Below are 26,153 nucleotides of genomic sequence, written 5' to 3' on the forward strand. Positions count from 1 at the left end.
GTCATAAATCCTGTGCCTACGTGCATACCTTCCTACGTTCCTATTTGCATGCACATTTGCACAATTAGGATTAAAATGTTGTAATCGATTTATACCACGGAATAAGTCTGAGGTATAGGTTCAGGTTTCGTGTGCCATGGGTGTATGCATATTCACACCCGTATATGAAGGGTGGTACACGGGTGGAAATACACACTCTTTTCGCTAACAGTACAAAAGCTATTTCGTCCATCAGTTGTTATGACCATTTAACGTTTAACCTGTGAAACATACAGTGAAAGCAGCGAAAACATATCCTTAAAGTACTTTTTATTTCACAATGATCAATCAAGGTAACTTCGCAATGTTTGCAAAGCTTTATGGATTTTAAACAGTCAATCTCATCAAATTTGTGTACATTCACAAAGAATTCCTGAAGTATTTTCCGAACATGTCCCAAAACAGGGTTTGAAACCTCTCTACGTAATCCATTTACTCCAGTTATTGATTGAAATAGCTGGTTCGTGGTACAGAACTTGAATATAGCTTTCAATACAACATCCATTGTAGCAGTATATTTATTAAACTCGAAGACTTTTCGGGTGCCTCTTTTCAAGAGTTATCGGCACACTGAAGGGATTTAAACAGATTTAAAAGCAAAACCAAAAAGGTAGAGTATGACGCAACAATGAAAATCACAGACCATGAAATTCGCATTGTATCAATGGCAACAATAACAAACTACGAAGTATACGGACATACGGTACTAGTAGCAGCACAATTTATAAATAAACAATTACACGCACGGAACAACACGCACTAATGAGAAATTTGTAGGTTATAGAGGAAATCTTTCTGTCTGCATAAAATAGGTTTGCTCAACTGAATAATACTAGACTCCAACACTTTTAAATGAAACACAGACCTACCGCGCGCAATGACAGTGAACATATTGTCATCATAGTGCTGTGCACAGACAGTAACCACTATATTCCACAAATCTTTCGAAATGAGCTATGGGATAGAAATAAGTATGCAGGACGTGATATGCTCATTGAAAAATCTGTTTCCCAATTTTCGTGCATGTCGCATTGTCTCATGTTGCAGCCATACCCAAAGGCGTTGTCGGTAGCGTTAAGCGTTTTTATTCCATTCGCCACCACCTACGTGACAGTGGATTTTCGGCTCTCGGTCACATAAAATCGAAATCTTTTGGCATGCAACTGCAAAATGCCATCAAGTGATTTCGTTTTTCAACAATAAAACTCGTCACAGATTTCGCATAGTATCATGTCCCTTAAAATGCGCAACTTTGATAGTTTACACAAGTCGTATTAGCCCAAGACAGACAAGGGTTGTGGTATAATTCAGCCAAATTAGAACTAAAGCTTAAGAGGGTGCTCGAAACACTTGAAGCGAAAAAATGGAGTCTACGAAGACAAAAAGGTTGAGAACCACTATTATTTCGGATCACACTTGACTATGTGTGCGCGTGGTCATGTGATAATGAGAATGGATAATTCATCAAAACACTTCAAGCAATAAAAAGCTTAGGAAGACCCGCGTCGGCCGCATGGCGAATATCTATTTTCCGCGCTCAAAATCCGACAGTTCGTTCCTTCCCGTACCAGAAATTGAAATGAGTATGGTGCTGAGGAACCACAGTACTAAGCACGTGACTACACTGTCCATCTTTCCCCCTGCGCAGACAGGAAAACAAATTGGGGGGGGGGGTATTTTACCTCTCAAATTTTTTCTCCCCCTATTTTTTCTGTCGGTGGTCTTGGACACGTTAAGGATATACATATAATTAATTATTTATTCAACTACGGGGGGAACTCTGTTTCTAATTAATCGTGACCTCGCCTGGCTTCTATATGGTTAACAAATATTTGAATTGCACAAATGTACCAGACCAGTGCTTTTCAACCTGTGTGACGGTTCGCACTTGTGCGAATGAAAAAAATTGCAGTGCGAATGACGAAGGTGGTGCGAATGGTGCGAATGAAAATCCCGGATGAGTGCTAATGAAAATCTCGAACAATAAATTGTTAATTTTTCTGACCTGGAATAATTAAAATAAACCTTATAGAAAATTCAAGGGCAGTGTAAATTTTGTTGTTGCGACGCAATTGTAAAAACTTGTTTAACTTACGACCCACCACTAATCGCAGCTCTCACAAGCCGTAGTGAATTAATATTTTCGCAATATAATTATTATGTAACCAAAAGCCTGGTTTGGAAGCTTTCTGTAATTACAGACATACAGTATATCAGCCCGTCCGAGCCTGCGACAGGCTGGAAAAATGACGTCGAATTGACTTCCTGCTTTCTTTCGCTAAACAATCTTTCGTAATAACTGTTCGATTAGTGCGAGGCACGAGGATAGCAGCATACTAAATATCGTCGTTACAGACTCGCATTTGCAAGTTATTGTAACGCAAATTTTTACCCCTTCAAGGGTTATTAAAGTATGGACCGCAAAGGGTATAATTTTGGGTCGACACGGTGCCAGAGCTATCTGTTAATATGTATGTAATAGTCATTGCAAAAAAACCTGCGATAGTTTTTACAAATCCAAGGTCACGGTGTTGGGTACTGTAGCCAATAAGCGAGACACGCAGAAAATATGGCTTTATCATGATAAGATTTGTCCGACTGGCAAACATGGTCGAAGACCGTTGGGATGAACTAGTGTAGGGACTAGGGATGTGCAACGAGCGAGTTCAGGTCTATGAGACTCTTTAATTTCGAGGCAAACCCTTTCTGCGTCGGGGCAAATGACGACGTAAAGTTCTGGCCAAAAAACCGCCGATATTAATGCGGTACCAAAACATTAGCGTCGACAAAACTGTTGAAGAATTACTTTGCGTTTGCCAATGATTACTTGTGCTCGTTGATTGTTTCCCTATGTTCCTACCTTCGTCAGTAATGCATGTGTCGTGTCGTTCTGTTAAGGTTTGGTCTTGAATAAACGCGGTTGTACTTGGTGCTGTATCGGTTTAGTCTTTTTCGGTATATGATCAAGAAATAGTTTCAGAGGAACACAACAGAACGTTTCTGGCGACGAGGATGGGATCCTGTGAGATATATAGGATCTGAGCTATTTCAACATCTCCGAGAAGAGGTTGAAGTGCGACAAAGTTTTATTTGTGAGACGTACATATCTTCAAGTGCTTGACTACTACACCCAACATGTCTGAAGAACTCGTTAACGTTCTTGGGGAACAATTAGAACAGCAGCGTAAAGAGCTGGACGAACAGAAGGCACATAACGAACATCAAATCAAAGCATGGATGGAGACAATGCGTCAAATATCTTCTCAGGCGGTCTCCACTGCGCCGGTTAGCAATGTGTCAGTTCAACCATTTGCTCCATTTGACTCAACAATAGAACTCTGGACCGATTATTGGGAACGCTCCAGTACATTCGTGAGCGCACACTCTGTGCCGAATGATAAAGTGGCCCATGTATTCCTTACGAATCAAAGCCCAGTGGTCTACAAGATGTTGCAGAACACATAGCTGCGCAGCAGGCCAATCCTAAGAAGATTAATGATCTTTCAATGGAGGAAATCAACGCTTTTATGAAAGAGCACTATGATCCAAAGCAATTTGTGATTAGAGAACGTTACAAATTTTGGAGCGATATGAAGCGTAAACCTGGTGAGACCATACCAGAATTAGCTGCTCGTATCAGGCGAGACGCGATCACATGTGACTTTTCTTCAATTAAAAATCCGTTGGACGAAGCTATGTCTACGCGATTTATGTGTTCTGTTGGAAATGAAGCTGTTCTAAAGGCAGTATTTAAACTGAAAAGCGATACTTTAAACTTCGAGACTGTTGTCAAAACAGCAACTGATACGGAAGATGCCGCCAAAGTAGCAAAAGAAACCGTTTATGGTGCAAAATCAGAAAACCCGTTTCAAACTAACGTGGTAAAGTCTTCTTATACAAAGAAAAGTAAGGAAGCTGTCCAGAATTCCAAGAGTCTAGTTGCTGGATATGAAGGGGAAGGAAGAAACCTCTCTGAAAAGGCGTGTTTTCGATGTGACAAGTGCGGACCCCCTCCTGATGAATGCAAATATGTAGATGCTGTCTGTCATTACTGCGACAAAAGAGGTCACATTCAACCAGCATGTCGTATCAAAAAGAATGATAGGTTGACGGAGAAAGGTGTTCGAAAGAACCGTCGCGTTAGAAGTGTTAAACGTACGCGATCGTATCCAGAAATCGAAATCGACGTGCAAATCAATGAAGACATCTATAGTCATTTGAGTTGGATACTGGCGCGAGAGAAAATTTCATGTCCACAGACAGATGGATCGCTCTGGGAAGACCTGCTATGCAAAAGGTGAATGCGGAGTTAGAATCTGCATCCTTGCATAAACTGAACACTCTAGGTACATTCACACCTAAGAATGTTTCACTGGCAGATGTGAACAATCGGTCAGAAATATCCGATTTCTCATTTATAGTTACCGATATACCGAATTTGAACTTGATAGGCCGTAGTGGAATATTGAAGTTGGGAATTTCAATCGATGCTCTGCTATACGGTAACAGTGTTGTAAAATCACTTTCCAATGTTGATTTTTCCGAATTGACCAAACGCTGTGAGGATTTCAGTAACGAATTACCAGAACTTTTCAAATCTGAATTGGGTTGTTTAAAGGATATTAAGCTAGACATTCGATTTGAAAATGATGCGAAACCAATTTTCGGCAAATATCGCCCGCAGTACCATTTGCTATCCGCGATGAGTTATCCCAAGCGTATGATGTAGGAATAGACAAAGGTGTGTGGCAACCTGTCGATTTTAATGATTATGGTACGCCTGTTGTTCCGATTCGTAAACGATCGCTTCCTGGTAGTAAATCGGGAAAGATTCGTGTGTGCGGCGATTATTCTGTTACAGTTAATTGAAACTTGAAACGCATAGACAACCTATTCCACTCGCGGAAGAGCTCATGCAGAAATTGGGTGGTGGATATGGTTTTACGAAGATTGACTTGGCTGATGCCTATAACCAAGTTCAACTGAGTGCAGAGAGTCAAAAGAGACTTGCTCTCAGCACGCATCGTGGTGTGTTGCTGCAAATGCGGTTACCGTTTGGAATCTCTTCAGCACCGGGTTATTTCACTGAAATCATGAATCAGCTGACTGCCGACTTGAAAGGTGTGGCTGTTTAACTGGATGACATTTTGGTCAGCGGCGTCGACGTGGCGGATCACATGAATAATCTCCGTGCGTTGTTGAGGAGACTTCAAGAGAAAGGTCTCCGATGCCGAAAAGAAAAGTGTAGGCTATATTCGCATAACCGTCAGTCGAATACCTAGGTCACAAATTGTCCAGTGACGGTATTTCCAAAGGTTCGAAAGTGGAGGCAGTGTTGAAAATGCCTGCTCCATCTAATGTCTCTGGTCTCAAATCATTTCTGGGCCAAGTGCAATTCTACAGTAAATTTTCACCCAATCTGTCAGCGGTGACGGAACCGTTACACCGCCTTACAAGAAAGGGAATCCCGTGGTTTTGGGGTAAAGATGAGCAAGATTCATTTGAAGAATTAAAGAAAATGCTATGTGCAGATTTGCTCCTGGTTCACTTTGATCCAACAAGAAGTTAGGAATATCATGTGACGCTTCGGAAGTAGGAATTAGTTGTTTACTTTTTCACCGTTTTGATGATGGTTCTGAGAAGCCAATTTCATACATGTCCAAAACGTTGACGGAAACTCAACGAAAGTATAGCCAGATTCACAAAGAAGCTTTGGCTGTCATTTTTGCTCTCCAGAAGTATCATCAATACTTGTATGGAAGAAAGTTTATATTGGTTACTGACCATGAACCTCTACTGGCATTGTTCGGACCAAGCAAAGCTATACCGGCCCTCGCAGCAAATCGTCTGGCAAGATGGGCACTGACTTTGAATCACTACGATTATGATATGGAATATCGTAACACAAAGCAGCACGGTAATGCTGATGCATTGAGCCGATTTCCATTCAGTCATGACTTCGTATTTGATAAAGGGGAGGAAGAGGAAAATATGAATATTGTTAGCACAGTACGTACAGTGAGCTAACAGAATAATCCTTCTGATCCTGGTATATTGGCGAAAGAATCCGGCAAAGATCCTGTGATTTCTGCTGTAATGAGATACACCAGAGTGGGCTGGCGAGAAAACGTTGCCAGCACCAAAGATCAAGGATATCCGGTTGAAGTTCTTCCTAAGATATCCACATGTTTATCTGTTGAAAATGGATGTTTGTTTTCTGGGGCGAGAATCGTAATTCCGTCGAGTTTGCAAAGAAAGGTGTTGGATATTCTTCATTTGGGACATTTTGGAATGCAACGTATGAAGCAACTTGCTCGTAGTGCTGCGTATTGGCAGCAAATGAACAATGATATTGTGGACACGTGTCACAGATGTGTTTCATGCTGTGAAAATCAGAACGCTCCTACGAAGGCGAGTATCCATCCTTGGATGCTACCTGAGAAGCCGTGGATGAGAGTTCATGTCGACCATGCAATCGAATTCATGGGGACCAATTGGTTTGTAACGGATTTGTATTCCAAATATCCTTGCGTCCACCCGACCAATTCCGTTTCAAGCAAAGAAACGATCGGATTACTTGAACAGGATTTTGCACGCTTCGGATATCCTTTTACCATTGTGTCTGATAATGCAAGTACGTTCAAGTCTGAAGAGTTTCAGAAATGGAGTAAAGAAAGAGGAATTATCCACCTTTGGGGTGCACCGTATCACCCATCTACGAATGGCGCCGCAGAAAAGCTGGTCGACTCATTCAAACGCGCACTACGCAAATCAAATTTGCCGGCTAAGGCCGCATTACAGGAATTCCTCATGTTGTACAGGAGAACGCCGCTTGCAAGTGGATTATCTCCGAGTCAGCTTCTCAATGGCAGACAAATTCGAACTATGATTGATACGCTACTGCCATCTCCAGCTCATGCAGCTCAAGGCAAGCAAGTCAGAGAAGTTGAGAAGCAAGTAAAGGCTTCAGTCAATCGATTCACGGTTGGCTCACCTTGTTATGCTCTGTATTATGGGCCGAAGAAGAATAAAAAGCCCAAATGGGTACCTGCGACAGTTACCGGGTATTTGGTTCTCGCAGCGTCAACGTTATGGCTCATCCGCGTGGTCCTACGTGGAGAAGACACATTGATCAACTTCGACCAAGGTATGGAATTGAAGAAGACAGCGAGCCTGGCATCACAGCTGATGTACCTTCTTTTAATTATCCAAGGGTAGTAAGCCCTCCGAGAGACAATATCGTTACGATGCGTCATGCCTCACCGGAAGTCCATGAATTACCGGAAAATGGACCTCATAACCCGAGACGCTCCAAACGAACTCGTAAACCGAGAGTTATTCTTGATTTGTAATAACTCTCAAGTTAGAAGGGAGGTGTTGTGGAATTACTTTGCGTTTGCCAATGATTACTCGTGCTCGTTGATTGTTTTCCTATGTTCCTACCTTCGTTAGTAATGCATGTGTCGTGTCGTTCTGTTAAGGTTTGGTCTTGAATCAACGTGGTTGTACTTGTGCTGCATCGGTTTAGCCTTCTTCGGTATATGATCAAGAAATAGTTTAAGAGGAACACAAAAAGACCTTGGCCAAAAAACGACCGATGCTGGATGGCCAAACCATTCGATATGGATATGTGCTCCGTTGTGGGCACGGAATAGTCCCGTTTTGCAATCCGAGTAGAATGCAGTAGTACAACTGCAACACGCAGAGGAATTTAACTCACCATAATTTGAGATCGCTTGCGTCAGACATATTTTGTTGATCTGTGGTGGATAGAATTGTGGTGTGTGCGTTCTGTATGTCATACATGCCCGTAAAATCGTACTATATACTACTGTAATATTCAAAATTAATTCCTTTTCATGGGTGAGGCTCGGGTCGCGAGATGCCAAAAAACTCAAGATTTTAGTGGTAGTCTAAAAAGCTGCTTTGACGTTATTAAACTGTTATGAATTCTCAAGTTAGATTGAGCTAAAGAAAAGAACATACAGTACCGCGAGTTTATTTGCTCTTCCCACATACTCGCAAGACAGAAAATAAGAAATCGAAAAAAAAGTTGTAGCAACTTATCATAAGATAGCGAGCTCTAATGTGCCTACTCTCCTTCATCGTTTGGACCTTATTTTCCAAGACATAAGGCAAAAGCCTCAACACAAACAAGTGGGTTTTTCACCCTTTCGACATGAAGCCTCCTAGACCTGATTGACAGCTCTCAAAATCGATTTCTTATAGCAAGCATTTTTCGCTCGTGAAAAAAAAACGTTTTTTGGATAGGAGTGCAGAACAGATTTCAAGACCTGGCCATCCAAGCACTAATAGACGTTCTTGTTTGGCCGAGAAGGGTTTGAGTGAAATTGCTGAAATCAAAAAGAGCGAAAATAGTAGCCTTTTTAATGAAACACTTGATAGCTTAAGATACATAGTAGCCAATTTGTTGCAAATCTGAACAAATAAATGTTGTATTTTCATCTTCTTTTAGTATGACAATTTTCGGTTAGTTTGTGCGAATGAAATTTATTTTACAAAAAAATTGCGAATGAAGCTCAAAAAGGTTGAAAAGCACTGCACCAGACTAAACTAAAAGAATAACAACCTCTTTCGTGCACACGATTCCAAGTTGACATTCATTGGGGGGTGCGTCGTTTTCTGAGATTGCCGACCATTTAGGCGCGTATATGAACAATTGGACATATATTATCAAAAGTCTCGGCCAATATGCCTTTTTTGGCGTCGAAATGCCCATTACTATAAATTAAACTAATTTCACTCTTCCCGGGGGGATATGGCACTCATATTAAAATCAATACATGTAGCGCGAAAATAAAACGCGCGAGGCGCGAAGAAAATTTTCACGCTCAGTGATTCTACCGAAAAATAGTACAAAATAATTTTGGGCCCCCTTCGGCGGGTCAACTGTAATTTAATACTAAGTTGAAGCATGTTGTTATTTCCTGACCCTCTAATATGGAGACAGTTGTCGCCACTCAAAGGATCACTCACATGTAGCATAGCAAATTTTAAAAAAAAAACTTCTTTTGTGAGACGCGCACGATTCCCAATTTGCATATATTCACGGGGCGCAATATTTCCCTCTACTGGTCACATTTGTACCGCGGGACTCAGATTGCAAGGACATGTTCATCCGGCGTGGTCTTCGGCCAAAGGTTCTATCGCCGGCGATCTTTCTGGGATCGCACTTCGTGTTGGCTAAAACTTTATCTGCCTTGGTGTGTCTTTTTGGCGCCCAAAATCTGGTGCCTATAGTCCCGCAAGCACAGGCAACAAACGCGAATATATAGTTAGATTCAATTCAGTACATCAAGCGTATTGCCTATATTTTTGTTTAGGATTCTCTCTCTCTCTCTCCTCTCTCCTTTCTCTCTCCACTCTCTCTCTCTCGCTCTATTCTCTTTCTCCACTCTCCTTTCTCTCCTTTCTCTCTCCTCTCTCTCCTCTCTCTCCTCTCTCTCCTCTCTCTCTCTCTCTCTCTCTCTCACTCTCTCTCTCTGCGGTGAAGGAGCGATAAGGTAATGTTTATATTTACGTCAATTATTGTTATGAATACAACGATATAAATTCTTTAAAATATGATCTGACCATGCCTGTATACCAGGGGTTCTCAAAGGGTGGGCCATGGTGGCGGTGGGCCATAGGAGCATTTGAGGTGGGCCACAAAGCTATTTAGAAAATTTTAGAATTAGTGTAAGTTTAGTTATAATCGTTATGTTAAACGCTACAAATACCTCGACAGGTCGTCTGATTGTAAGATAAAAATAGCCATAATCGCAAATTACTAGCAACTTCTGGTGAACGTATACTGCACCACCGCAACGAATGGTAATGGATTGAGTATTTATAGGGGAGCGCAATAATCTTAGGAGTCGGTTTAAGATGTCCGGCCTGGACATCATTACACATCATTTAAGAGGCACACGAATTGATTGTATCATTGGATTGAATATTCTGACATTGCAACTTCAGTTGGTTTGGTACAAGGCATACAATGTACATTGTACAGCATGCATATTAAAAAAAACTCTTTCTCCACTTCTCTGTAGTACCCCATTCATTAATGAATTGTTTGAAACTGGTACAGAATGATTATATTTTCCCCACAATAGTGGAACTAAAACCCCAATCACACAGTGGATGCGGGGATTTGATCATTGTGTTTGGCGACGCGAATGGAGCAACGGGCGATCATAATATACATAGGAGATATAGCTTACCAGGGCCGTCACTGCCGCACCCAAATCCCAAATCCCAAATTGGGGGAGCTCGAAGGGGCCCGAGATTATTTCGTTGGTCGTTTGTTGGAGGATATTCAACCTGAAAATCTTCGTCGCGCTTTGCGCGATTTAATGTCCCAAGAGGTCTACATTTAAATATCATCAGTAAATTAAGAGTAAAATGTGCATGTTTTAGAGAAATAGGCATATCAGCACCGTCGATTAACACGCATTGAACAGGATTATGACTCTAGATAAGAGGTGGGCCACAGCACATTTTCAAACCGGAAAATGGGCCACGGCCAAGAAAGGGCTGAGATGAGAACCCCTGCTTTATACCGAGTGTATGGGGGAAATGATTGGAGTACGCTTTATAGTAAGCTTCCATTCATTGATTATGAACCAGATCTACTGAACGAATGTGAAAATCCGAATATTTGTAACGGACATGGAAACTGTTACGATCAAAAATATGGGTACCGTTGTCAATGCCACAGCTACGCGTCGGGGAAAAACTGCGAGCTGTACAATGAATGCAACGCCGGTAGACATGTAAGTTGTGTTTCTCTTCACATATGGTATTCCGTACGTCGATAATAGTTTGTTCTCCTTTCAGATATGTTCTACCAATGGCGCTACCTGTGTGGATTTAGTAAATGGATATAAATGCACGAATTGTCCACCCGGTCAACACGGAGACAAGTGTCAGTACAAGGAAGGTAATGTCTGGAGGTTTTGAAAGCAGATTTTGCCTCATTGCGCGGAGTAGCAAGTTTGACTGAAACGAAAAATGATATGGCGCTGTGGCGCGGTTTACATGTTCGAGTTGTGGCTATGACCTATATAATCCTCGAAATGATGAACCTAGGAGCACTGTGTTTATTCTGACATGTCTGCGAATAAAGCATTAACTTCAATAGGCAATGAAGCAATCGAACATAGTCACTTAGGGTGTGTAGCCTAAGCATATGTATTTTCATGCAAGTTTACCCGGATTTGTAGATACCAAGTGTAGAAAACAGCGAGACGAATAGATGTGCTTGTATCCATAGCTCTGTGTGCACAAGATATAATATATGAGGGATATCCAGCGGAGACGCCACTGTAATATACGCGTTTGATCAGTTTTTCTTAACCTTGGATTTGGATTTGAAAGGGGCGGGAACGCTCAGGGGGTGATAGGGGGGCGTTGGGCTCATTTGGTATGAGGGCCGCTGAAGAATAATGCTGTCGCAGTAGAGGGTGCAGTATAGGGACATAGTAGAACAGTTCTATATATCCCTGAGTTCTCATTGCAAATTAACATTGCACAAATATATGCGGCCATGTTTGCAACATGTTTCCATGTATGCAGTGGTTTATCATGTCAAATGAATTGCGCGTACTTTTAGATCACCAATTCCCCGTTAAAATACTACCATTACTCTACCTTGAGTTATTCTCCACAAAATTTTCGAACCAGGTATTTTATCCCGCAGCGAACAGCGTGTCGAAATCGAAGAACGAGCCACTGTACCACTTTTAATAGTGAGAGTGAGAGCCCTTTGTACAATAAAGATGATTTGAAGCTTTTAGGTCAAAATGATTAACTAAATATATTAGTATTTGAGAGCTAAGAAAATTAAATCTTCAGATTATTTCTTCATCGTATCATAAAGGATGATACTGCTTAGTGTTGTGACCCGCAACCTTACATGAACGTTATGTAATATATGGGTTGCTTATTTGTTTGAAATTCATTCATGTTAAAGTCAATCGATCATATGGTATTGAGCCCGTGCCCGATGGTTGTTATTACACCCCTGATTTGATCCCGAATATATACCATTATCATAGGGTTAATTATGATCTTCGGGCGAGATTCAAGCTATTCCCAATAGTGAAGTCCCAAGCCCCACCCGAAAAGACCAACCAGACTTCGAACTCTTACCTTTGTTTTTACTACCGTCCTTAAATATGGGGGCGCCGGACCCAGGCAATTTTCAAAAGAGGGCCCTGCGCGGATAAAAGTTTAAGAACCACTGCGTTGCATAAATAGGCCTATCTCTGAACACTGTTGACTGAAATAGCATTTGTTTATTCAATCAGATCCCTGCAAAGTTACTTGTCAGCCAACCACGATGACAGCTGAATGTGATATGCGATTTCTGAGCGTGAAAATGAGGAACATTCCTATTTACTTAAACTCCAGGACATCTTCGTGCCAACTTCAATATGATGGATATCGTTCGTTGACTTGGAGACGGAATTTCCATTATACCTATTGTGGCACAGAGACCGAGGTAAATTTGCGGCGCAGTTTCTGTGGATCAGTGATTTTTAACATGCTGTTTCGGTATTCCATAAACGATTCCTAACGTGTATTTACGTCACGGTCCGCTTAAATATTAGGCTGTACGCAACTCATTCCTATCAGACAGACATAAGAGTCGTTCATATTTATTGTGGTGAATCCAACTGGTTATTGTGATTTTCTATGAAGCATTCTGTTCACGGTACGTATGTTTGTTGTGGTAAACTACCGGAAAGCAAGTAAGTTTCCAGTCTATATTCCCGGGAAAGTTATATGCAAACCACCTATAACGAAAATAACTGAGAAGAACGTGATCTACTTCAACAAACCGACGAGGAATTGCGTATTTTAACTCGAAGTGTATTCCCTCGGCAGCCCATATGCATGTCTGCTGCTATCCAAAAATAACAGGAACCCATCGTCGGGCTCAATCAGGCATCATGATACCACACGAAAGTAATAACCTTTTTCGGGATCAGAATGCAACTGTTGGCCTATCTGTAGGCTATTCCAAGACCTATCTGTAGGCTATCCCAAGTCCTGTAGGCCAACTTGCGCAGAGAATTCATTATATTAACTTGAACCGAATGAGAAAATTAAAACATGTTTTAAACAAAGTGTTTTAAAACACCGTTTGTTTTAAATGCAACCCTAATGAAGACGTTACGTTTTGGGCAGCATACCGCTGGTAAAGTCCGGTGTCAAAAATATCGGCCTTGGACATAAGTGACCGTCACTGGTTGGCCAAAACTTTCGATATTGATATGCTCCGTCGAATAGTCCCGCCGTTGCAATCCCAGTGGATAGTAGCACAAATGCGACGCGCAGAGGGATATAATTCACCCAAATTTGAAATCGCGTACCTCAGCTATGAGTTGGGTTGCGTGCAATTACTGTCTGCACTGCACATTCTCTATGTCATTCATGCCCGTAAAATCGCTAATATTACAAACGCATTCTTTTTGATGTGTGAAGCTTGAGTCGCGTGATGCGACTAATCTCAGATTTTTGTCGCGGTCTAAAAAGTTCAGGAACGGTCGTGGTGTGGCAGGGGCCCTTATGGGCCCGCTCGACCGGTGCCGCGAAACTCGTGTTGAACCGGTGACCCTTTTGGTGATTCGTACTTTCGGGTATAGGCTGCGTCGGCATGTCGTACTTTCAGCAAAAGAGGTGTGAAATAGATTGCTAAATCTAGCAATCAGTCGCATGGCAATGTTTTGGTAATTAGTTTGCCACAGAGCCGGCGTAGACGGCTATTCGAATATCAACAATAACCACGCTCACAAACTAACACTTCAAATAGGCGTGAAATATATTACAAAACCCGCGATCGCTCACGACATAGCCATCTCTCGCGACTTGCCATTACATACATCCCAATCGCTACAGTGTAATATGTCGATGGTTTTTACTATCAAGTATAATAAGTAATGAATAACAGAACCGGCGCAGACGGTGATTCGAAAACCAACAATTTGGCACATGATGGCCTGAACCAGTAGCCTACTTGTTGCACATATCGGAACGAAATAATGTTAAATATCTTCATTTTCTTTCTGCATCACACTTTTCGGTTGGTTTGTGCGGATGAAATATTTTTGCTAAAAAAAGTGCGGATAGTGCTCAAAAAGGTTAAAAAGCACTGATCTATCGTATTAGCCTTGTTTATATAATTTTTACAGTATGGTGAGAACTACGTAACTTATCGAAATTATTTACGGGCTGGGGATTTTAATAAAACGCGCAGTGATTCCAACTCCGTCATCACACGAGTAGCCGGTCATTTCGAGGTGAGCTCGACCATATTTATTGCGCGGTTATTTCACCATCTTCGCGATACAGTCGACGATGGTTTGAATTGCAGTTCAAAATGGAGTGTAGGCTTCCATTATTGCGGAATGTTTCTGGAAGAATGCTGCACCACACCTTGTCTTTAAATGAAACAATGGATCTCCAAGACCAGAAGAGTATTTCAGTATCGGGAACAACCTACGTGTACTTGTATAAGTAAGTTGCCTATACAATTGATAATAGAAAAATATGACGTCTTCATTCTCGTCGATGCATGAACGGTGGAGGTGGATGGTGTCTATAGCGATTGGATGCATTAATCAATGGGATTTAAATGATATCTAAAATCTCCATCTCGGTATAGATAGCTACTATATAATATCTTGAACTTTTATAGTATTCCTTTCAACAAAACGCATTCAATTGAAAGGTTCCAATTAGCGTACCTATACAGAGAACCGTATAGCCTTTTTGCAACAATTATTGACCCTAGCTCTGTGGATTCCAAACTGCGCACCGCGATGACATGTGCCAATGTGAGGTAATTCATTTGTCGACGTTCTCCCTCGCCTCTTGTAAGCGTGGACGCTGCGTAATGCGCAAGAGTGAGCGTATTTATGCCGAAGTGTAATAGGTCTCTCGCATCTGTCTGGTCTTTTTTTATATGACAGGGTAAAATAACTGGCCGACTTGTAGCACGGCCTACTTCCTCCTACTCCTCGCCATATCATCCGTGTAAGCGGTGTTTTATAAAAGCCTAGAAGTGGACCGAGCTACAAGTCTGCAGTTATGGAATAAAAATGAAGAAATTGGCCTGGTGTAAATGACCATAGAAGTCGACAAACACCATGAATACCTCAAACAAGCAAACAGTCGGAAACCGCTGCCCAAGTTGCCTCTTCACAAGTCCATGATTTCATTATTTTAGGGAAGTGGAGTACCAGAACCACATTTCCCGCTACACTGTTGGAGATCGCTTGTATGTGAAGGTGGGTGCCACAAATTCTTTCGCCTTTATGTCTATTTACTGAATATTTTTGGGTCTCCTTCAAGCTTGCCTTCTCCCCGATGGGGGTGGATGCGGCACTTGCTGTGGTCCTGGGCTGCACACTAGGGCTGTTCAAAAATAACCTTTTTTCCTTAATCTTGCGGGTTACTTGATTAAATCGTTAGGTTGCCTTAAAAAATGACGCACACCAAATTTGAATTCATTCCAACCAATATTCGCGGATTTCGTAGAGTTTGAAAATTTTAAATTTGCCTAAAAATGCAAAAAAAAATTTTTTTCCAATTTTCCTTCCAACCTTATGAAATTGTTGCACTGTCTTCAAAAACGATGCAAAACAAATTTGACTCAATTCCAAGCTGCAGAAGCCGAGTTATTCAAGTTTTTTGATGATAATTCTGGGATGATCCACCAATCAAGGATAATCCCAGAATTATCAAAGAAAAACTGAAATAACTCCACTTCTACGGCTTCGAATTGAGTCAAATTTGTTTGGCATCGTTTTCGAAGACAGCGCAACAATTTCATGGGGTTGGCAGAAAAATTTGAAAAAAATTTTTTTTTTGCATTTTTAGGCAAATTCAAAATTTTCAAACTCTACGAAATCCGCGAATATTGGTTGGAATGAATTCAAATTTGGTGTGCGTCGTTTTTTAAGGCAACCTAACGATTTAATCAAGTAACCCTCAAGATTCAGGAAAAAAGGTTATTTTTGAACAGCCCTACTGCACACCTCTAGACTAAATCATCCAACGGCCCCATGCGATACCGGGAATGCTCATTTCTCGATTTTCTATTTTTCTCTTTCATTTTTCTATTTCATTTTCCAGGAATAAGGTACCTAGGTACCCGCATTAAAATCAAGAAATCTAGTGACAATAAATCGCGTGGAGCGGATTAAAATTTGGCGCTAACCCTAATTTACGAAAAGCATGGAAATCTTGGATCCTTTCGCTTTCCTGAATACTCCACTGATCCCAGGCATACTTCCATCTAGGTTATCAATTCAGTCGACATCCGACTCTATGCTCTATATCAGTGGTTCTCAAACTGGGGGGCGTGAAAGCAATTGAAGGGCGGCGCGAGGCCGCAGTTACCTGAAAATATTTTCGCGCCATGCGTGTTTACCTCCAGTTCATGGTTTTTACTCTGTCTATTGTCCGAATTTCATATTCGAGAATTCTCTCATCAATGCCGGTAGCTATAACCTTCAATGCCATCAGACTATCCATTGGGATTGCATTGCTAGCATTCTGATTTCTCTCTTCAATATTTTGCGATATCACGATAAAAGGATGGCGAAATTTTTCACTATTAAAAAGAGGAGCGTGTCTAAAAAAAATTCAGAACCACTGCTTTATGTAGTCCAGTACACTCGTGTAATGATATGCTCGACATATGAAAACTTTGTGCCGGACCTTCGTTTATTCATCTGGGCACCAATGTAACAATTTACCACAGGTGGTCAAAGTAGTCAAGAAAGCTACTCAAGTAGAAGTAGCGACGCAAAAATCTACTCAAGTACGAGTATAAGTACTTCTTCTATAAGCTACCTAAAACTGTAGTAGTAGTAGAATTTCCTGACTTTGTTCTCATAGACTTTCAGCAGCTGCAAATTGAGCTATGCGGAACGTGCAGAGAGCTTCATGTACAATGCATATTAATGCATCCCAGAAGGTATATATTTCCGAAAGCCTCAGCATTTGACCGCTTCATGAGATGCAAATGATAGTTTTGCTGTGGAAATGGGATACTAATCTTTTGTTTAGTCGAATATTCCGTTTTAGAAAATGTCATGGCATGTTCCCTCACGCATATTACGGCCTTTAGATTAGTCGAAGAGCAATACGGAGAAGTTGTATGGAAACGATGTTAACACTTCGCGCGACTCGCATACGATGATAAAAAAATATGGCGTAACGAAAAATGCCATATATGTAATTGTATTGTAGGAAAATAGACAGCGATGCTACACTTGCTTTTAAACTTAACATGCATGTTCTCCAGACAAAAGAGCTGAAACTAATTAGAATTATAAGTAATGATACTGCGAATTGAACGAGAAGTACCAATACTACATCAGAAAAGCGGAAAATGTATTTTATGTCTTTTGGCTAAACAGTTTCAACGGTGGTCTGCTAAAACAGATCTAACGCTCAAAATGTCAGAGCCCACTTTTCCAGATTAGGACACGCCATGCGCTGCTAGATTACGATATGATGGGTATATGCTGGATTGCGAAACGGTAGTTTCAAACGTTATGATGGGCCATATTTACTGTGATGAAATATTTCATATGGGCGACAACGGGATGCAATGCAACCTGCAACCATGGCCAGGCCATGCTGCAACCTAAATAATATTCACTTTCGTGAAATCACATTTGTCACTCCGTATCTACTGTGCGCGAAGCGCAACGAAAATTCTGAGTAATACATGACTTTTATGAAAATTAAATGTTAGAACTTCATGAAAACAGCCCGAGAATCCCCCAGCCTCTTTTTCTAATTGGAGGGTTACACTACTTCTAGTTGACAAACTGAAAATAGCGAAAAGTAAGAAGTAGATCACTAAATATTACGAAGTACAAGTAGAAGTAGCGAAGATTCTATATACTTGAGTAAGTACCAGAAGTGGAGAAAAACTACTCGAGTACTTCGAAAAAGTAGAAGTACTTCGTTACTGACTACCTCTGCAATTTACACGTTTCCTGACGTCGTGGTATATGAAGACATGTGCAGTTCTGTATTATAGAAATACTTTGTGCAACATGTGGTTAAAGATTATTGTAATTGAATTAATTACTGCAGGTTTTTCTGTCTGGAAACCAGGATCTTGAATTGAGACAAGGTTTTGAATTGTATGTGGTCACATGCTATGCCACCCCAGGCAGAACTGACCTAGATGAAGAAATGAGGTATTACCTGATTAAAGACGGGTATGCATTTTAATAGTGCCAATAATACAAAATAAGTAATTAACTGTTTATTCCTACAGATGCGTATTGGACGACACTTTGCAGCTTTTGCATAACATAAGTCACGACAAACGAATAGTATATTTCAGTCTCGACTCATTTACGTTCAAATCCAAACCAGGAGAGGTAAAAAATATCTATAATAGACCTATATAGTTTCTATTCCTATCTCCGATTGTTTAGTTGCGTTGTGTGATTTTGCGATGCATTGCATCCTGTGTTTAGGGTAGTCTGAATCATCCGATATATAGCCGATTTCCAGTGTGCATTACTCAGTGTGCAGCATATTGATTAGACCAGAAATATTATTGAGCGGTATTTGGGAATAAGCTATCGCCAAGGTGCAGTATTCTCCTAGGCCAGGGGCGGGCAGCTTCTCCAATCGGCGGGGCGGATATTGGAAAATTAGGTACTTGGCGGGCCAGATTGCCGAATCGATACATTATTCGCCCATTTATCCACAGGTACAATGAATAGATCGAATTTAATGAATGTATTTCTACGACACCAATGTCACTTCAAATTCATTTCTCGCCAATGTGGATTTGAGAACAGCATTGGCGTACAGGCGCCGCCATGTCTGCTTCTCTCTGATCAATCGACACATGGTGCAATCATAGTGTCCTATATGGTATGGACACGAGCAAATCTCACGGCTCTGAGAAATTGGTCTACGTCGCACTTGCCATTTGATCAAAGGCAATTTGACGGTAATTTTTGATCGGCTTGTCGAGCATTAAATTTGATAAAATTGGTATCAATCGAAAGCTATATCGTGGTACTGATTGCGAAAATTGATCCTGAGCTGCTCAGACGGCATATGGCTGCATCACAAAACAAAACTCCGTTACAATGCCACATTCGAGGCTGATTATGAGGGGTCCTGGACCGCGAGCAGAATAACATTTATATTTTCGAAATCAGCACCACGGTAGCTTTCGATTGATACTCATTTTATCAAATTTAATGCTCGGCAAGCCGGTCAAAAATTACCGTCAAATTGCCTTTGACCAAATGAAAAGTGTGACGTAGACCAATTACACTAAGCCGCTAGATTTCATTGTGTCCACACCATATGGGACACTATGGTGCAACCTTAATTAAGATCTCGAGGCGTTCGATACCCCAAATTTACCAAGCTATCTATTCATTAGGGTTCCACAGCAACAACACCAATGGGTTATGGGTTCGAGTCTGACCGAGGTCGAATCCAGAATTCCTACCTAAGAGTTGGAGGTTTATCTAGGCTCCTCCTCGCCATCTTATTCGCATAACCGGTGTCTTACAAAGGCCTAGAAGTGTGCCGTGTTACAAGTCGGCGGTTACGGAATAAAAAATTAAAAAATATCGACCTGGTGTAAATGACCATTGTAGTCGTCAAACACCATGATTACCACAAACAACATTAGAGTTGAGTAGCCTACATCGTAAATGCCTATAATGCAAGTCTTCTCATTTCGACGAGCTTACGCGTAGTCTCCACTTTCGTACGCTGCGCACACACGTGTATAATAACTTACAGTCACTGAAATTTGACGTATAGTTAGCAAGTAGTGGGGATCTCGGCAGATTGGGGCCACTATTGCCACATTATCATGTAAGACGGGAAGCTGTCCACGGGCCGGACAAAATCCGGTCGCGCGCCGTATGTTTCCCGCCCCTGTCCTAGGCTATACAAGTACCGGAGTCGGGATGGTGCCAACCCCTGAAAGGTTATGGTTCGTGTGAGCGGGAACCTTTTTGGAAGGTTCTATGTGAAGGCGAACACGAACCTATAATGATATAATGCTGTCGCTTTGCCAACAATTTCGACGAATTACCTCAATAACAAGTTATGCACAGTAGCCAAGACCCTATCGTACGGACTTCGTTTTCATCTTACAATTAACATATCGAATCATGATAGATCCCTACGCCTGCTAGATATTTTACATGCGACAACGATGCATTCTTGATATCAATTTCGTTAATATAATCGATTAGTTGAATAAGCGCAATACGTTAACTAACAACATGTAGTGTGTATTGTTGTTGTTGTTGTTGTTGTTTGTAGTGTAATGTCCGTGGTGTTTTTTCGACTACAATGGTCATTTATCCTGGTTGATATTAATTATTATGATGCCGACTTGCAGCACATCCCATTTCAAGGCTTTTTATGCCACCGCTTACGCGACCCAGATGGCGAATCTAGGAGCATATATATTCCGCCAACACTTGAGATGGGAATCTATAGTCGATCTCGGTCGGACACGAAACCTATTGGTGGTGCAGCTGCTGTGGTTCATACCACTACGCTCTGTCGCCACATGTAGTGAATTTCGTTCTTGATGTTGTGTGATTGCGAACCAACCTCACTGCAGAGAGTCACTAAATACTCGCAAAGAGGAAGCTAAATATTTCGAGCAAAGTTTTCTAACAAAGCAACTAAAAAATTTTGAAATGGGCACGGTACATGCTCATTTGGTGCTGAATTTGTCTTCATGTCTTCATGCTGTGCGAAATGGTTTTAAAGAGCCTACATCTCGATTCGGGAAAGTTATATGTGAAACGAACAGCGTTAATTTCCGCCAGTGCAATTGAGCGATACTTGACAGTATAACAGAGGCTATCAGCAAACAGCACAGTCGCTTGTCTGTCAAACGATACCGAACAACCACAATCAAGTTGGCGGTCTTTATCAGTAGGCCTACTTCGCGAGTTTCACATGCAGAAACTTCAATAGAACCACATATACATATCTATTAGGCAACATTAAATGAAGTTTCGAATATTGCATTCGAGTTCGAGTTGCATGCATTTGTCGTCATGAAATTTTTGGTTAATTCCGATTTTGAAGGTGTACCGGTCAACAACATTTGTTTCGAAATTTTACCGGTCCGCGAGGTCAACAGGTTGGGAACCACCGCTGTATTCAATGCTGGTTATCGCACGCCGCTAACACCAGTAACTAAATCGTGCATTTGAACTGTAGCAATGAAGTCTTCACAGGCAATCTCGTTGCTAAAAGTAGGACTACATGTTGAAATTGAAATAACACTATAACAGTATAAAATTTTTGTTTACCAAATTAATAAGGTAACGCAGCCATGACACGCAGATCGACGCGCTAACTATGCTGTATTCATCTATAATAAATAGGGTTCAGGTTGTGCTTGTCTAATGTGTTTTGTATAAATGACTTCAACCTCTCTGCGGCTTATACCTGAGCTAATATTTTTTCATAAACAGCTTTCCCTACACTGCACCACCCGAGTGTGCTTGAAAAGACAAGGCGTGCACGATCAAGAAAATTGTGGAGTCAAGTGTGAAGATGCCGATGTGAGAAATCAAGTTATAAATACAGTGGACTCATAACAAACAGTGTTTGAACCTTCAATCCTATTTTATTGAAAAAGTGCCGGGAGTGATCTAGATGAGATATACTAAACAATCTTGTTTTGTGCTTCGCAATAATATACTACTTCGTAACTGACAACTTGGAGGCGCTCTATATAATACGCGAAGGTTTAGTCGACTATAATAGAATCCATGAATTAAGTAAATCGTTACATACCTCCAGAATTTTTGCTTCTGCAGGGACTCTTGTCAACCAAAATATATTTGCATTAACAGTCATATCTACAATATTTTATAAGTATTTTATAAGTTTTGAGATGTCTTAAATTCCACAGGAATTGCAAGAACGTCGCAGTTACACAACAGCATCATCGCCATTGTCGCCATCTCCAGCTATAGCGAATGGTACAATCGAAAGGATATCACGATCAAGCGTTGATGTAATCACTGACATCGAGTCGTAGACATTTCGTTGTAACATGTTTTTTATGTGCAGCAAGATAGTTGATTAATGCTAGCTTTCATTACATTTATTGCTTATAATATGTAAAATGGTGCTTGTTTTATTAACTAAGATATAACCGCTTTAACGCCTAACACACCTATTGCGTGTAAGATTAAAATTATACATAAAATTTATCATGATTGCCAGTATCCGCATATATCTGACAGATTATGTGCAGAGATGAAGCTAATGGAGTTTGGATTGTTGGACATGAAATTTGACCATATTCATACCATTCGAATGCGGTAGGACAACAGCAGTGCATAGTCTTATTTTCTATCTCAAATTATTACAAATCTGAATTTCCAGAAATCATTCCACATTCATCAGAAATTACATTGTCTCTTTAAATGTGACACCGCTAGTTAATAATAATCTGTTAAAAGCAGTGGTATGTAGGCTACATAATACAATCAGTCAGAGTACTTCAGGCTTAGCCTACTACATAGTTTCAATATAAAAAGAGTCGTGGTAAAATGTTTTCTGGATATCCCACAGCATAACCATCAACTGAGTGAGTGGTGGTGATGACACTCTCCATCATTATTTACGAGATTCCTGCAGTGGATAGGTCTTCCCATTGTAACCGAGCAATGACAAGCGGGCAGCGGCTGCCTTTTGCAGGATCCAGTAGATCTCATTCTCATCAAGCAATAATGGCTGGGAATAATTCTATCAACCTGGTAGAATTACACCATATCCAATTATAAGATTCTCAATAACAAATGAAATAAAGGGCATATAATCAGTTGTTGGATTCAAATTTTTTGTGAGGTGGTTCTATAAAGCCGACTGAATCCGACCACTGCATACAATAACCATATTATAACATGAATACCTTTATAGTCTTCCCGAGTAGGGCTGGGCACAATGATTCGAGTACTCGAATCTGAATCGAGTATTAATTTTAATGATTCGAGTCGAGTAGTAAAAGACGAGTTTTTCGAGTGCTGAAATTATTCGCTCTTCGCCACTGATAATAAATGTATCAACGAGAATTGAATTTACGATACTATTTCCCACTGTGGTAACCTTGAAATATTGATTGTCCGTATCGTAGCATACAAAACATAGTACAAAGCTAAAAACGTTACTAAAAATAGCACATTTACGAAGTTATGATCATCCCACAACATTGTCACAAAGTGCAATGAGATCTGTATGGTCGAAAAATATACCAAAGTATCTTTAATGTGATGGATAGCAGGTATTGTATTCTTTGTGGCGGCATCAAAGGTACATATTTGAACTTTAACATATTACATTCTGTTATGACGTCATAATGAGTGGTACTCGACTCGAAGCATAATGCGTGATTCAGAATCGATTCACTCAGGTACTCGATTTTGCCCAGCCCTATTCCCGAGAACACAACTAAACATTTTATTCATGCAACATTATTTTCTGGATCATCCAGATCCACCAGTCAACAATTTCCTTTTCAAATTTGACACATGAATACTCTGGATCCTAATGCTAAACTACGGTTTTTATGTTTTAAAAAAAACCTTGAACAGGTCAAGAGGCTTCAATGGTTGATATTTGGAGATCGAATTTGAAAGCATCCAGCGATCGAGATTTTTCAGTTGTTTTTTTTACTTTCAATGCCAGTATTTTTCAGGATCAGCAAAGTACGAAAATATAGGTGCAAGCAACACAAACCATATTTATTGATTGTATTACTGGAGCAAAACACACGAGAGTATCAAGAATATCCTCTTTAAGACAGTTTCTGATTCAAGTCCTAAAAATGCATGTGCAATTGTTCACTGTTCAGCCTCAACAGATGTTGACTTGATAATTTTCAATGCTGCATATAAATTGTTCTCGTGTTCTGGTCTATTTTTCTTTGATTCATATAGAAGAATATGGTCTTCGGTCTTGTATTCATCTTCTGATCGTGGTATGTAACTCTTGAGCAAAATTGATTTCACTTACATGGCTACTACCAATAACTGTCAGCCATCGAGTCTCGATGAATTCACTGATTACATCTGTAAGCTAGCTAAGAAGTTCATCGAAGCTTGGCTTTTGTGATTCGAATAGGGAAAGCATCTATCTCGCCTTCGTTGTTGGCTGACCTTTCTTTGCAGCCTAAGTTTCAATCTTTCATCACTCACCTGTGATCTTCTGTACAGAACTTAAATGAGTTGTTATCCCATTTTGTACTGGACCGGCAAGTTTTCAAAACGGCTTGACACAAGTTACATTTTGCTTTGTGGTAGGCCTATGTCACACTGTATGTCATCTCCTCAATTTCATAAAATCCCCCACGGCAACTCACCAGTAAGTGAAATCAACTGAAAAATTATGGCCATGATTCGCGTCCTTTCAAATTAGAATAACTGGATTTTTTTTCATTGCGAGAAGGGTAACTCAAAGTGGGTGTTCGATTGAAAAAGTATTCCAAGTCTCTTAGACTCCTTCCTGTATGTCATTGTAGTGATGAAATTATTATTAAACTTTATAATACAGTTCGTCCAAAACAGTTTCAACACTATATCAGTCCCTGTCCCTAATGAGGCATTACGAATGTCTAAATATCCTACAGTCAGACTTCTACAAAATACAAGATTATCAAAATGTGCAACTTTAACTAACGACAGTCCGCAACAAACTAACTAAAACTTAATTGACCAATAACAACTGATAATAGGAATTAATCAATTGCAAATGAGCTGTGAGATATTGGAGATGGAATCGGTATCTCAAAAGCACTGGTTTCGAGTTTGAAGTGGGCGTGATTTCGACCACCAAAACCCACCCATGACTACGTCACTCTTAGTAGTGATGACTCTGAGCTAACAATGGCTGCAAGAACCTAATGCAGCCGAATACCAGTGCGGTATCATGATTCACGTTTAACTGCGACACGCGTTTCCAGTTGTTGTTGTTGTTCTACAACTAATATGTCACCTCAGGGTTGCCATCGACAAGGACCCAAAAATAAGGACAGTCGAATTATTAGATTAGCCTTATAAAAGCGTTTTTATACATGCTCTGTGTTAGTTGAAATAGCGGTATTTCCTATGGCTTCCAGGTTAAAGTCACAATTGCAGATATTGCAATGTGCGAAACAGTCGCCCTTCAAGCTTCTTTGATACCTTCGAATTCTCTCTCATAATCGTCACGAGTAACGTTTTTACACTTGCTCATTTTAATAAATCATATTTAGCCTTATTAGTAGCTAAAAGTATATGTGCGGTATAATTTAGGTAAATTTTTATCAATGATTTATAGCTTTACTACTTTTTAACCCAAGTGTCGACTGCACTGCTCTCTTTTTCCCTACACAATAAATTCTGCCTTCGCCACAGCTTATTCTGCTGTAGACTTGAAAGCAGAAACTTGGAACTGCTGTTTACTGCTAAAATGACGTCCGCTGCGATAGCTTGGTACAGCCGAAACTGCTATAGGCCCTACCACTCAATGCCGCCCTAGCTATCTCGCCACTTAGAACTTAAATCCCGTGGTATATACACCACGGGAGTTCCTTTCATACATGGTGTCATAAAATCACGATGCAAAAGCATAATTTTAGAATATTTTGCAACATGGATACCAGGCCAAAACGATCGAAGTTCTGTAGTTGTTCAAAATAGGAAAAAATAAGGACGCGAGTCGAAAATAAGGACATTTCTTAAAAATAAGGACAGGTGAGTTTTCTAAGACCCGGTCTTTCAAAATAAGAACAAATCTTTAAAATAAGGACGGTATGGCAACCATGCACCTAGAACTAGAACTATACTCACTCTTCGAAATCCTAACCAAAACTAGAACTACTCAAAAAAACCTGCAGTTAGTTGACCGTCAACTGACTAGATTGGTAGTCTGTAAAAGCCTGATTACAATGCGACTTAGCCCTCGCGCCCTGCCCTAGCGGTAAGCAACGACTCGAACGAGGCGGAGAGATCATGATTGCATTGAGAGTGGCGAGGATTATTACCACTATTGGCGGCAGAGGGTACTCATTGTTCTGT

The 26,153-nt window shown here is 40.6% G+C and overlaps 1 protein-coding gene across 1 annotated transcript in view; it reads left to right on the plus strand.

Annotated features, from left to right (window-relative positions):
• LOC145457688 (uncharacterized) overlaps positions 1-22,307 on the plus strand; it is a 34,555-nt gene extending 12,248 nt beyond the window's left edge. Inside the window, exons 9-18 of the mRNA XM_080335956.1 lie at positions 10,672-10,817; positions 10,882-10,984; positions 12,354-12,547; positions 14,241-14,348; positions 14,423-14,565; positions 15,278-15,338; positions 18,166-18,293; positions 18,353-18,458; positions 21,561-21,650; positions 22,004-22,307. Coding sequence (XP_080192082.1) covers positions 10,672-10,817; positions 10,882-10,984; positions 12,354-12,547; positions 14,241-14,348; positions 14,423-14,565; positions 15,278-15,338; positions 18,166-18,293; positions 18,353-18,458; positions 21,561-21,650; positions 22,004-22,132 — 1,208 coding nt within the window. The 3' untranslated portion in view covers positions 22,133-22,307. The remainder of the gene's footprint in view (positions 1-10,671; positions 10,818-10,881; positions 10,985-12,353; positions 12,548-14,240; positions 14,349-14,422; positions 14,566-15,277; positions 15,339-18,165; positions 18,294-18,352; positions 18,459-21,560; positions 21,651-22,003) is intronic.
• The last annotated feature ends 3,846 nt before the right edge of the window (positions 22,308-26,153 follow it).

The sequence above is a fragment of the Botryllus schlosseri genome, chromosome 15 (genome assembly GCF_051294905.1).
Source record: "Botryllus schlosseri isolate E-star chromosome 15, Bs_hap1, whole genome shotgun sequence".
Lineage (NCBI taxonomy): Eukaryota > Metazoa > Chordata > Ascidiacea > Stolidobranchia > Styelidae > Botryllus > Botryllus schlosseri.